This window comes from Phanerochaete carnosa (genome assembly GCF_000300595.1).
Source record: "Phanerochaete carnosa HHB-10118-sp unplaced genomic scaffold PHACAscaffold_3, whole genome shotgun sequence".
Lineage (NCBI taxonomy): Eukaryota > Fungi > Basidiomycota > Agaricomycetes > Polyporales > Phanerochaetaceae > Phanerochaete > Phanerochaete carnosa.
This window is the reverse complement of record NW_006767630.1, coordinates 1,122,629-1,134,049: the sequence shown is the minus strand read 5'-3', so window position 1 is coordinate 1,134,049 and position 11,421 is coordinate 1,122,629. Positions and strand designations below refer to the sequence as shown.

The 11,421-nt window shown below is 53.8% G+C and overlaps 5 protein-coding genes across 5 annotated transcripts in view; 1 reads left to right on the top strand and 4 right to left on the bottom strand.

The window, feature by feature from the left end:
* The window catches only part of PHACADRAFT_206615 (uncharacterized protein), a 3,321-nt gene extending 1,742 nt beyond the window's left edge, over positions 1-1,579 (bottom strand). Inside the window, exons 1-10 of the mRNA XM_007393021.1 lie at positions 1,162-1,579; positions 1,053-1,110; positions 846-1,027; positions 735-795; positions 618-680; positions 435-565; positions 328-378; positions 239-275; positions 142-183; positions 16-90 (exon numbers count right to left, since the gene is read on the bottom strand). Coding sequence (XP_007393083.1) covers positions 16-90; positions 142-183; positions 239-275; positions 328-378; positions 435-565; positions 618-680; positions 735-795; positions 846-1,027; positions 1,053-1,110; positions 1,162-1,203 — 742 coding nt within the window. The 5' untranslated portion in view covers positions 1,204-1,579. The remainder of the gene's footprint in view (positions 1-15; positions 91-141; positions 184-238; positions 276-327; positions 379-434; positions 566-617; positions 681-734; positions 796-845; positions 1,028-1,052; positions 1,111-1,161) is intronic.
* A 134-nt stretch (positions 1,580-1,713) lies between these two features.
* PHACADRAFT_251555 (uncharacterized protein) lies at positions 1,714-3,007 on the bottom strand. The gene has a single exon (XM_007393020.1). It carries the CDS (start codon positions 2,609-2,611, stop codon positions 2,177-2,179), a length of 435 nt encoding a protein of 144 aa, XP_007393082.1. The 5' UTR covers positions 2,612-3,007; the 3' UTR covers positions 1,714-2,176.
* A 587-nt stretch (positions 3,008-3,594) lies between these two features.
* On the bottom strand, positions 3,595-5,099 carry PHACADRAFT_89569 (glycoside hydrolase family 5 protein; the record flags this gene model as incomplete). The annotated part of the gene is made up of 4 exons (XM_007393019.1): positions 3,595-4,442; positions 4,479-4,641; positions 4,695-4,888; positions 4,943-5,099. The coding sequence occupies 4 exons, from the start codon at positions 5,097-5,099 to the stop codon at positions 3,595-3,597; spliced, it is 1,362 nt and encodes a 453-aa protein (XP_007393081.1).
* Positions 5,100-8,483: 3,384 nt separating this feature from the next.
* PHACADRAFT_251550 (uncharacterized protein) lies at positions 8,484-10,215 on the top strand. The gene is made up of 3 exons (XM_007393018.1): positions 8,484-8,955; positions 9,012-9,227; positions 9,284-10,215. Exons 1-3 carry the CDS (start codon positions 8,622-8,624, stop codon positions 9,880-9,882), a joined length of 1,149 nt encoding a protein of 382 aa, XP_007393080.1. The 5' UTR covers positions 8,484-8,621; the 3' UTR covers positions 9,883-10,215.
* A 261-nt stretch (positions 10,216-10,476) lies between these two features.
* PHACADRAFT_26327 (uncharacterized protein) lies at positions 10,477-11,098 on the bottom strand (the record flags this gene model as incomplete). The annotated part of the gene is made up of 2 exons (XM_007392649.1): positions 10,477-10,860; positions 10,925-11,098. The coding sequence occupies 2 exons, from the start codon at positions 11,096-11,098 to the stop codon at positions 10,477-10,479; spliced, it is 558 nt and encodes a 185-aa protein (XP_007392711.1).
* Positions 11,099-11,421: the final 323 nt, after the last annotated feature.

Below are 11,421 nucleotides of genomic sequence, written 5' to 3'. Positions count from 1 at the left end.
CGGGGTTGGCCCTACAATCCATGGATGATAGACGGGTGAAGTTCGTCCTGCGGACGCATCTGACAACCTGGTCGTATGCGGATGGGATTCCTAATGCGGTGGTTAGGATTGAGATGCCATGACATTGCCATTCAGACATACTAGACAGCGCCCGCGCGCATTTGCGCTTCCATCGAGAGGAGTCTAGGTCTGTAAAAATGAGTATACTTCCTAGCGATTGCAAAATCAAGATTCTCACCAAGCATAGTCTCCGAATGACATGTCTCAATGAATGCCTATTAACCACATACTTAACAGGGACTACGCTCTTAGCTCCATGGTACGTACAAGCAACTGGGCACCAGCCGGTACAGGATTCACTAACAGCTCTCTAAGCTCCTATTACACATCTAGTCGTCAGTATCACCTCTAAGTCTGAAGTGTGCTGCACGTACGTTGTCCGAAATAACACCCCGATACTTCTCATAGTAAGGGTGGTCGCAAGCAAGATCACAGGCGCGTCGAGTAGGTAACTTGCCCCCGTTCTTATCCTGTGGCCAGCCGGCGTGATTGCTTGTAAGGATGTCTGGTGCACTACATCACATGTTTGTCCTCGAGAGATGACGAGCGTAACATACTTTCGTCCAAACGATCTGCCTCCGTTCCAGTCTCGTTCAGAGTTTGACATCCATGGCCTAAGTCTAGAAAATGGTTCATCTCTCTGTGGAGAAACGTTACTAAGGGTGGTATCCTACATAAGAAGACGATGAGATCGTCTGGTTGCGCATTCTCCACGAGGCGACGGATCTGTGTCAACTAGTGCATGGTCAGTATCGGGGGGCTGTGCAAATAAGATTATCACACACAATGTTCTCTCGTGAAGGTTCCAGCAGATCGTCCGCGCCTTCAAACATGAGTGTAATGGTGCCTTCTGGCCAGTCTGCACTCTTCGTGAGATAGTCTTTGAAGCTGTGAAGATCCCGAAGGATGTAGTTCAATGCGTCGACGTCGTGTTTGCCGGACTTGTACTCGATGCCGATAAGAAGGGCTTTAACCCTTGGTCGATCACGTACGATAGCGGAGGGTCGAGGCGGGCAGACGCGACACAGATGAGATGAGGAGCGACAGCATCTAAAGAAAGGCATCAGGGAGGATGAAATGTGTGAAGGATTGTACGCGTACGCCGACGCCTTTAAGGGACCCGACGGGGCGGCTGCGAGTCATAGTACAAAAGGGCGGCGATGCGGTGCATTGGCAGTCGGTATGGCCAAACCGAGTGTCCCGCACCGGAGGCACAGCGTTTGGTACATGTCAGTCAGTAAACCGCCCACTGGTACAGCTGCGGTCCTGAAAACGGGATACGCGGTGTGTGCTAACTGGTCTGTCCGAGTTAAGAGATGCAGTCACTGATCGTTCCCGCACCTCTCTAGACTCTAGGCACCCAAGCCTGCCTCGTGTATCAGCGAAGAATACCAAACGCACTTCTCAGAATCCGAGGTCTGGAGTTGTGCAGGGAGTATTGGGGGTTACTTCGAGGCTTGTGCAGGGTTCAAATGACATATATTGGATGCAAGCATTGCAAGGACATGGCGGTTCAGAGCGTCATCGCAGAGAGCATGATGTAGCAAGAAGCGCTCAAAGCGGCTCAAATCTTACACAATATCCATTACGAGAACGTGTTTACAGGGCAACGATGGATGTACCTTGCTCGGAACATTTTTACACTACCACACCGATGAGTATATTGTAAGCATCTAGCCTTCCTTGAAGGTCGTGGGGAGTGTGTCACTTCTGGTTTTTGGACACTAAAACACTAGTACAAGTACCGTACATGCTACTCAAACCGGCGAAGTAGTTACAGTCCGAGCGGCAAGAGTCCCATCCAGTCCTCGGCTAAGTCCAGATACTCAATGCCGCTCAACAACGAATACATGTGCGCCATAATTTAGTGAACAAAGCAGCTGTAAATGCTGAGACATTGCGAAGAGAAGATAGCGCCGACGTTACATTGGCCTGGATGATCTCGGTCAAAGCATCGCCAACTTTCAAGCTATCATGGTCGACGCACGCTTTCATAACAGCAGGCCTATTGGTTTGTGGGTTCGTCTCGTTTCCACGGTACATTGTTCGATCCAAACGACTTCACTTGCTCCGCAACTGACGGACGTCGTTTCTTCAGCAGTGACGGCCTTGTGGGCTACGTACCGAGGTCCCCGTCAGTGGCATGTAAACCACTTTCATACAAATAACTTGTGCTTACCCTAGGTGTTTCCACCCGAGGCGATGCCACCTCCATGGCCATCGGGTATCCCGATCCCGGGGGACTCTGCGGGAATGGCGGCGTCCGCTGCTCGTGGGGCGGTGCGGGCGCAACCGTCATTGATATTGGGTTTGTGTGGCTCGGAGATGGAGGCACAGCACGTCTCTTGAGCGTGGATGGCCCTGCAGACGATTGTTCGGAGAAAGACGTCGTGCGCGTTGAGCTCGAACCAGTCCGGCTGACGCTGCTGGGGGCGGGGATGGTGATCCTGGGTGGGGGATCGTACGATCGGGGCGAGTACCTCATCGCAGACTGCTGCTCCACCCATTCAGCAATGCGATCATGCTTGTGCGCCTTGGTCCGTGGTTCCATTGTCGGTCGATGAGCGTAGAGGGGAAGGCTGTGAGGTTGTCACGGATTTGCCAGGTAGCAGAAGGCCTTCGCGTGCGCTGTGCCGGGAATAGGGTGACGGGAAAGCCCTTCTGTTTCTCGCACCTGGTGTATAAGTACTGTCACCAGCCCCAGCCAACACGTAGTAGTGGACGACAGACAGCAAGACCGGCGTCGCTTAGTGTCCGCACCACCTCATCTCGGCTCTTTTGTTCCAAACCTGTGCTTCTCAGCGTCCTGCATGCAATACATAAGCTTCGCGGGTGCAAGCCTGTCTCCATGCACACCAGAGCTCGGCCGGACAGCTCTTTCAGTCACTACGACGTGAAAGGAAGAGTTATACGGGCGTCAGACAATAATGCTATACCTGGATCGTACGCAAGCTTGTGCTCTTGGTGACTCCTCGATAGTCGACAATAATAGCAAGTACTTCATCATTAGGTATGACTGTGGGGCGCATGCAGCACAATATGAACTTCGCAAGCATATGATAATCTCCACCGATCCTCAACGTAGAAGCCACGGAACAAGGCACGCTATCGAGGTACCCTTTCTTCAGAACGCCCAACCCGGCCCATCGTGGCTGGGACCCTGCACGTTGCGCTGGCAAGGTTACCGGAACTTCACTGGAGATTTGCGAGGTCATTCCGAGCAGCTAGTACCCCCTGGTTGAAACCATGCTCTGTGAGACGGAGCGTGAGTTTATGGCTTTCGCCGTTGCCAACCTGCCGCACGCACCAAACTCCCAGACGCTGTTGTTACCCTTTGCTGCAACATGCTCCTGAACTCTTATCTTCACCCATGGTCCTGTGAAACCTAGCTCCGGTACCGGCGCGTCAGGTGGAAGCACCGACACACTCCTGAAGAATATCCACGCATCGTCCCAGCCTCGTACGAATCCCTCGCCAAACCGCCAGTGTTCGTAGTTTCCAGGGTGTTGTGACCAGTATCCGCTATGCTGTGCTTCACAGAACGTCAGTACAACGCGGATTCCGCGTGCCGATGGACGCACCTAGCGCCTGATCCCGTGTGTAATCCCTGCGCGCGCCTTGCTGCGGGTCGTCCCGAAGCACGACGTCCCTCTTGCTAAGTCCAACGCGAGACGGAAACACTCCGGCTGCCACGGCATCCCTCAAAGACCAACCCTTGTCGCCTGGTTGTTCCTTCTTATACGTCCAGAAAAAGTATCCAGCGCAGTACTGCTCATAAAGCGCAAGCTGGGCCGCGAGGTATTCTCGCCGGACGCCAGTGTCGTCGCCAATGCCCCGAAGCGACCCGGGATTGAGAGCACCTGACCACTCGCCAACCACCAGGGCACCACCGGCACCCTGTAGTTTCTGTGATACACGTGCGAATATTTGGGGTGTACCCGCGTTGGGATCTCGGAGATTGTGAGCATGCTGGGAAGCAGAGGTGCTCGTGTCGTCCTGGGTGAAGCACCGGTACAGGTGGTGATCGAGGACGGTAAAGGGTATGGTGTTGGCATGAGATTCGATGAAGTTTGCGTATTGGTCTGTCATCCAGGAATCTCCGATGTACACAGGGATCGACGGGTCCACCGATCGTACTGCACGAATGGCATCTAGATACCAGCGATCCAAGGAAGGATCATGTTGTGGTTCATTTAAGAGCTCTATCCCCAGGATGTTCGGGAGAGCGGGATCAGATGACCTACACAAGCTGCTCAGGTGACCAGCGAGCACGGTTAGCACGTAAATAGTATGCTGTTTATTAGCTTTGTTGTAGAAGCGCAGCTCCCCCGACGTCCCAGCGTGAGCGTCACGGTTCTGCTTGCCAGGTGCCGCATGTAGATCTAGTTAAGATCTTCAGCTTGGGGAAGGCGAAATACGGCCGAAAGACTCGCCAATGAGTACGCCAAGCCCATAGCCGTTCGCGGTTTGTATAGCGTTTGTAATTCTCGACCAAGCTCCTTGATAGACATCCCCGAGATTCTCGAAGTCTGTTCCCTTCAGCACCGAAGGATCGACTCCACACAGATGATAGTATCCGATCTAGCGGGAGAAGGTCAATTCATGTTAAGAATAGTAGCTCTTGTATTACGCACTGGGAGCCGAACGGCATTGAATCCTCTCTGGGCGATCCAAGCGAAGTCTTGCTCAGTGATCCAGGTGTCCCAGTGATGCTCTAGTACTTCTTTGGCTTGGGGACCCCGGGCAACATCATGGTCGCTCTGTCCTGGAGGTGTCGCGGAGTGGAAAGGGGATTCAGCGATCCATCGCTCTAGAACGAACCACGATCCTGGTGCGGTATCGTCGGAAGCAATGCAATGTTCTGCAAGGTGTGGATCCTCACCGAGATTAACTCCCCGCTGCTTGCGATATCGGAAGAAGTCCGAGGGAGACGGGAACCCAGAGGGTATGTCTTGTAGGACAGCCTGTACACCAGGCCCTTCTTGTGCTTCGCCACGGCCATGGAGTTTGTTTTTGAGCGAGTCTACGAACTTATGCATATTCGCAGGTGGTAAGTGCAGTCCAAGTCACAGGTGATCTCTCGATCGTACCAGAGGCACGGCAGGATGACGTCGACGTTCCACAGTTAGATGCCGAACCTTGGCCAAGTTGCAGTTGCCGCGCGCGAAACTTTGAGAGACATGCTCTTACATTCAGGAGAAATGGGGTTTAGGATGGAACAGGTGAGATACGATGTGCCGCGAGCATGTCCGATTCTACAAGTGTGGTTTTCTGGGCCCGAGATCAGGCATAGCGCGAAGAGAAAAATCGGCGGAATGACAGACGTACGATGCTATCGACAGCATTTCTGCACAGATCCCCAATCCAACAACCACGACAGTCTTTAATGCGCTCTCTGTGGCCTTGCCGGCGAAGAAGGAACGAGGGATGGGGTTCGTTAACGTCCAGGTCGGGAGGTCTGAAGAGGTCTAAAATCAAGTAAGTGAGGCTCGCTAGTAAATTCTCGGGCGCTGAATGGCGACAACTAAGCGTGGGAAAGCCGTAGTCACTAGGAGCTCGCGGCGACGGTCAACGTCCACCTCTGCCACCCAGGAAGTCATACCTACCTAACCCCTGAGGCAGATACATGGTCTTTGGAGCGATACCCTGAACTTTTTCCTGGCTCGGCCGTCGAGCTGCTTTCGATCCTAGCCTTCTCAGCACCAGCCACCCCAAATTTTCATCGAATATCTCCGGCAACCCCTTCTGTGCACGCATTTCTACAGCTACGAAGCATCCTCTGATACCCATGTGATGCACTTTGTCTCTAGGTCATCTCCGCCGTTGATTGCTTTTCATCCCTGCTGCTTGTCCTGCCTTGTTCTCGCCGACCCTCTCCCCGAGAGATTTATGCGGTCAATCTTACTATTTGCGGCGCAAGGAGGAAGGATTTGATGAATACGAGGCATGCCGAGCGAAGAAGCCCCTAGCCCTGGAGTGGTGAATCTCATAATGGCTAGTAGAGCATGCCCGGCTAACGCTTTGACGTATGGTAAAAGCATGAAACATCCTTCACAGCGTATGTGCACGTCCGCACTCGATCTCGAGCAGTTCTCGGACGTACTGCATCCATGATCAGTACTGCAGGTGAGCACGCCTTCTCGCTTCTTTTTGGCCGCTAGTCATTTTGTAGCATTATTTCCAACGTGCTTTCGTGGGCCTAGCGGGCATCGACCACGGGGGTGAAGTACGGGCCGTTTAACACTGCCTTCGGCAGCGTGTCAGCTATTGCCTGCAGCTGTACGTCGCATTTCAGCTCCTTTATGCTATTTTGGTGTAAATTGCCCTCAATTCCCGCACCCGTAACGTCTGGCCAGCTTCAACAATCCTCTGGACATCCAGGCTGAAGTATTCGGCCACACTGAAGCTCAGGGTCTGGGAAGTAGATCGTAAGTGTGCATGCTGTGATTCACCATGTGTACGTTCAAGCACGTTAGTCATGAGGCGCGATCTCGCCATGGAGTAGTAGAGTTGAGAGTGTCCACTTGGAGGGGCCGTTGGCAGACACAGAAATCCGAGCTTCACGTTCACAGCGGTGAGGACCCTCTCTGATGTATATCATGATCCCGCCGCTGAGATCTCTTGTTCATGGAGAGGTGAGTCCTGCGTTGATTAACTTCAGAGGTGCGAAACTTACGTCCAATTTTCATTCACTTGCTAGAGTGGAGGGGCTCCTTCCCCACCTCTTGCGTTGCAGCGTGGACACTTCGGGTGAAACCATATCCAACAGTTCACTGCCTTAGTAAAGATTCAACTGCTTTCTGCCAGCGCGTTTTCCGGTTGTATCCTCGTACGACATGGGATCGTCGGAACAGACTGCTGGGGAAGAACTTGATTTGCCTTTCATGAGCTGGTGAATGTTTCCCCCGTCATCAAGGTTTACTGTTCGATGAACAAGTCTAGCCTGTCGTCGCACCCAGCAGCTCCTCTCGGCTGGTCTAGAGCATGGAGCTCGTTAAATCGTGTTCAGCAAAGCGCAAGGAACACTCCACATTCCCTCATTTTCAACTCCTTCGCCTCTTCCTTGCGGTCAGGTCCCGCTTACTGCAGGCGCAGTTTGCACCCCAAACGTTTGCTGCGGTAACTAGATTGCGCTCCGAGAGAACTTCACTTCTGTCGTTGGGCTAGACCGCGCCGCTTAGAGTCAGGATAGCTGCGTGTGCGTGTAGTGTGACCTCGCTATACTCGTCTAGCTGTGCATGCCGGGGTATGACGGCTTTAGGCCATTCTTCTCCGATGCGACAGTTTTGCGTTCTAAGGCCTGGAATATCGCTCCCTTGTTTGCTGGCAGCTGCGACACCGATCCCCGAGCGTCTGGAATTCTGGTGCGCACCCCAACGTTCCTGTGCTCTGAGGCTTGAGGATTTCTCGGACTTGCCCACACGACGTGTTTTTACAGCCGTCAAGTCTCGCATGCAGTGCATACCGATGTACCTACTATCTGGCTGCCCTTCGTGACTGCTCCGTGTCCCCTCGGAGAAGGGACAAAGTGGGAGAACCGCATGCATCGCCGGCGGTAGAATCTAGTGTACGTATGTGTAGCTCAGAAATGCATACCGCAGATCAGGGATCTGTATCTCATTTCCGACGACCTGATGCAATTCTATTGGCAAATAGTGATCGTATCGCTCCAGGCAGCGATGTGTGTGAATGCCGGCCGGAAGCAACCGTGTAGCGTTGCATCCCAGTATGCGCGTCCTTGTTCCTCACCGTGCGTATCTCTTTTGTCCTGCTTTGCTCTACTGCAGATCATTACGCACCTGCTGCTGGGCTAATGCCCTGGTTATCTCGCGATAAGGTGCGAAACGCAGTCGGCGAATGTGATTTTGGCCTAGGTGACCTCACGGTTCCTTGCACTCTGACTGAACGTGCGGCGGTGCTGCGCGCCTCAGGCGGGATTCTGCGTCGGACAGGTACAGCGTCCTATACTCGGCCCCAAAACGGTCGGCCACGCCCCCAACACGCGGCACATTGTCTGCGTTCTCGAAATCAAAGACCGATGGCTACAGCGGTCATAGCGTCGCCTATCACACGACGTTTACCTAACAGCTGTCCAAAGCCTATGCCTGGTTCTGTTTCCCTTTTCCAACTGAATAGGTCGACGCTTCACCGGCTGCGAGGCGGTGGGAAATTGTATTCCCTGACACATCTAGTGACCACTGTGCCAGATGCAGCCCGGCCACTGCGGTCTGGCTGTCCCTGCTGCTACACGCTAGGACTTTGATGCTATGCCATGCATCATTTCAGGGTTCCCCCGGGCGAAGAGAGTCCAGAATTTCTGCAGGCCCCGCGATCTGTGTTTCGCGGTCCTAATACGAGTCCAGAGCGATTCGCTCCTCTGTCGTATAAAGCCCCGGTCTTGTTCACATCCTCTACCCCACCCCACTTCAAGCTTCAAGTACGACGGACCACGTCCCTCCACAACCGTAGTTGTACGCCTCAAACTGTTCACGACCTTTGTACGACCTTTACTCCACGACCGATCTCGATTGTTTCAGTTACGCGAACTTCTCCTCTCCACAATGCCGTCGGTATTTCGCAATTGGTTTGGCGGCTCCAGCAGTAATCAGACTTCGGCCAAATCATCGCACTCTCGTTCCAAGTCTGCTCCACATAACATCTATGCAGCAGCGCCCGGCACCCCGACAGGTGTCCCGCTTTCCCGACCAGAGACGCGTAGGGCCCACACCTACTCAACTTCGCATTCCGCTGCACCCTCTCCCCTTCGGTATGCAACCGCCACGCCTGATACGAGGACCGCATATGGCTACGGCAGGCGGGGTAGCTCAAGCTCTCACAATGCTGACCTAAGGCCACAAGTCCTCAAGCGAGCAAGCACCAATCCCAAAGGAACTGGTACGTATTTCCTCCGAACATTCACAAGGCTCGAGCTCATACATTATTTCCTGTAGCTCCCATATACACCTCGGCTGGAGGTTTTACACCAGCCAGCTCGAGATCTAACTCGAACTCGTCAATGTTTACGACTATGAGCAGTGCACCTTACGGGTCGTCGAGATCGGACAGCGGGCACCACCATCCGCACGTCACGTATGCAGACACCCGGCCTCCTCTCACGTCAAACAATAGCTGGCAGACAGCTGGCAGTGTGGCGAGCGCATCCTCATGTAAGTCGCTTACGATTCTCCGCGCACTAAACAATAACCGACGCTTGTTGGGACAGTCGGCTCGTACGGCCGGTCCCGGACACACTCGCAGCCAACGGCGTACGTCCACCCACGCCAAGGAGCCTTGCACATGCACCCGCTACTCGCGTACACTCGGTTGCATCGCGCACCGATTACGTATGACGTCTCGTTCTCGCCATCTGCGAGGACGGTTCTCGACCGCGCGACACACAGCGCGATTCCCGCGCACACCCTCGCTCAACCTGCGACGGACCCGCCCACACCTTCCTCCTCAAAGCTTATCCTCCGCTCGGAGAAGTTCCCATGGCCGGTCATCGTCTCTGGCGCGGGCCCGCGATTCACCATCGGTCCGCCGAAGAGCGGGCGGGGTGGGAGCGGGAATTCCATCACGATCCTCGACGTGTTGCATGCTGTGCACACGACGCTCTGGACACCGATAACACCCGAGGAGTGGGAGGCCCTCGGCAGTGCGCAGAAGAAGGTTGCAAAACGCTTCGAGGCGCGTTGTGAGCGGATGAACATGGAACGCCGCAGCGGTGTGCGTCGGATAGACTGGCTTGGTGAGAAGACCAAGCTCGTCGGCGTCGAGGTCGACAAAAGCGCTGGAATTGGCAAGCTTATCTTTTCAAAGTAAAGCCTGCCTTTCTCGTCAATCCCCGTTTCTTGTTTCTCGCGTCCGGTTTGATACTGGACCATCAAAATCGCTGGTTGCGTGCTTGCTATGCTATCGCTCTCATTTTTTCTGGCTGTTTGATGCGCTCTCGTCGCGCCCTCATGACTTGTTATGCTCATGTACCATAGGTCAATGCCCCTAGTTTTCACTCGACATGCACGGACTCTGTACATTATCACATCTCTTTAGCTCTAGGTTCCTTCGGATGTCATCGCCACTTATAGGATACATGTACTTACATACCCATGCCCTTGTACGCAGCTTTAGCCCGTACTATAATATACCAGTTATCGCACGATGTAACCACAATTCAGATTTGCCCCTGAAGTCTACGGGGATAACGCAGTTCGGAAACACAGCTTCCATATATAGGAGAGACAGACACGCTGCTGCTTATCGTATGACAACCGAAGGCCGCGAGAACGAGACGAAAGAGATAAGAGAACAAAGCCAGAAGAGAAGCCCAGGCCGGAGTTTCGTGATGCGATGGCTTAGAAATGACGCAATGTCGTCGGCGAGAAGGATTCACAAGGATGGTGGACATGGGAACGGCTACTATCGGAGGGCGCGGGGAAGTCCACCCAAAGGCGCGTTACGAGCAACTGGCACCGAGCTCGGGGAAATCGTATGTTCCAGGGATAGCATTCGGACACCCCTCTCGGTCTCTGTGCGAATTGCAATTGACCTGATCATTTGCGGAGGCGCAGCAACGTAGACAGAACCGGTTTGTCGCGGGCTCGATTCTGACGCAACGTGGAAAGAGAGAGGACGCATTAGTGCAACGTAAACGAGCAGAATGCATAGCACGAACAACTCAATAAAGCTTGCGCCATATCCACCGAACGTGCATTGAGCACCGTTAGGGAAACGCACATCCATCTGGCCCCCCGTGTCCGAGGGGTCGAGTGAAGACTTTGTAGGGTCGATGCAGCCGGTTACCTATCAATAGGCGGATATGAACATGATAGCAGGCCACAGCCATGATGTGCGAGCCGAGACCTACTTGAATCCAGGAGCCATCATCAGCATGTTTAACGGCTGCTGCGACAATGAATCCTTCCACCATGCGTCGTCCGGCGCAGGTTGAGTCACCGCTCGCGGGAGTACAAAAGGAGACACCATCACTTTCAGCGTCCGATACCAGTTCTGCGATGCACGTTGGTAAAATGTGTGGCATGCTCTAGAGTCCGGTGGAATCGCGCGTACCTCCAGATCTGCCCGGGAGAAGCAGAGCAAAATTATGCTCATCCGTGACATGGACCGTCGTGTCCAGACTCGGCGTACCTGTCGGCGCAGGCGTGGGCCTGAGGTCTGTCGGAACGCTGGTTTCTTCCTGTCTACGTCGAAGAGTCCTCGTCCCTGGGTGTACGCGAAGCGGTGACTTAGATTCGTCGCCAGAAGTGTCAACCAGGAGATCGTCGAAAGTGCAAGAACCAGTCTTGTTGAGCTTCAAGGCCATAGAGACGAGAACCGAGGGGTTTGTTGGCATCCAGTCGTATA

Coding starts and splice junctions, on each gene's coding strand:
- PHACADRAFT_251555 (XM_007393020.1), bottom strand. CDS start 2,611: ATGGAACCACGGACCAAGGCGCACAAGCATGATCGCATTGCTGAATGG.
- PHACADRAFT_251550 (XM_007393018.1), top strand. CDS start 8,622: ATGCCGTCGGTATTTCGCAATTGGTTTGGCGGCTCCAGCAGTAATCAG. Junction 8,956..9,011: donor CACCAATCCCAAAGGAACTG/GTACGTATTTCC, acceptor TATTTCCTGTAG/CTCCCATATACACCTCGGCT. Junction 9,228..9,283: donor TGTGGCGAGCGCATCCTCAT/GTAAGTCGCTTA, acceptor TTGTTGGGACAG/TCGGCTCGTACGGCCGGTCC.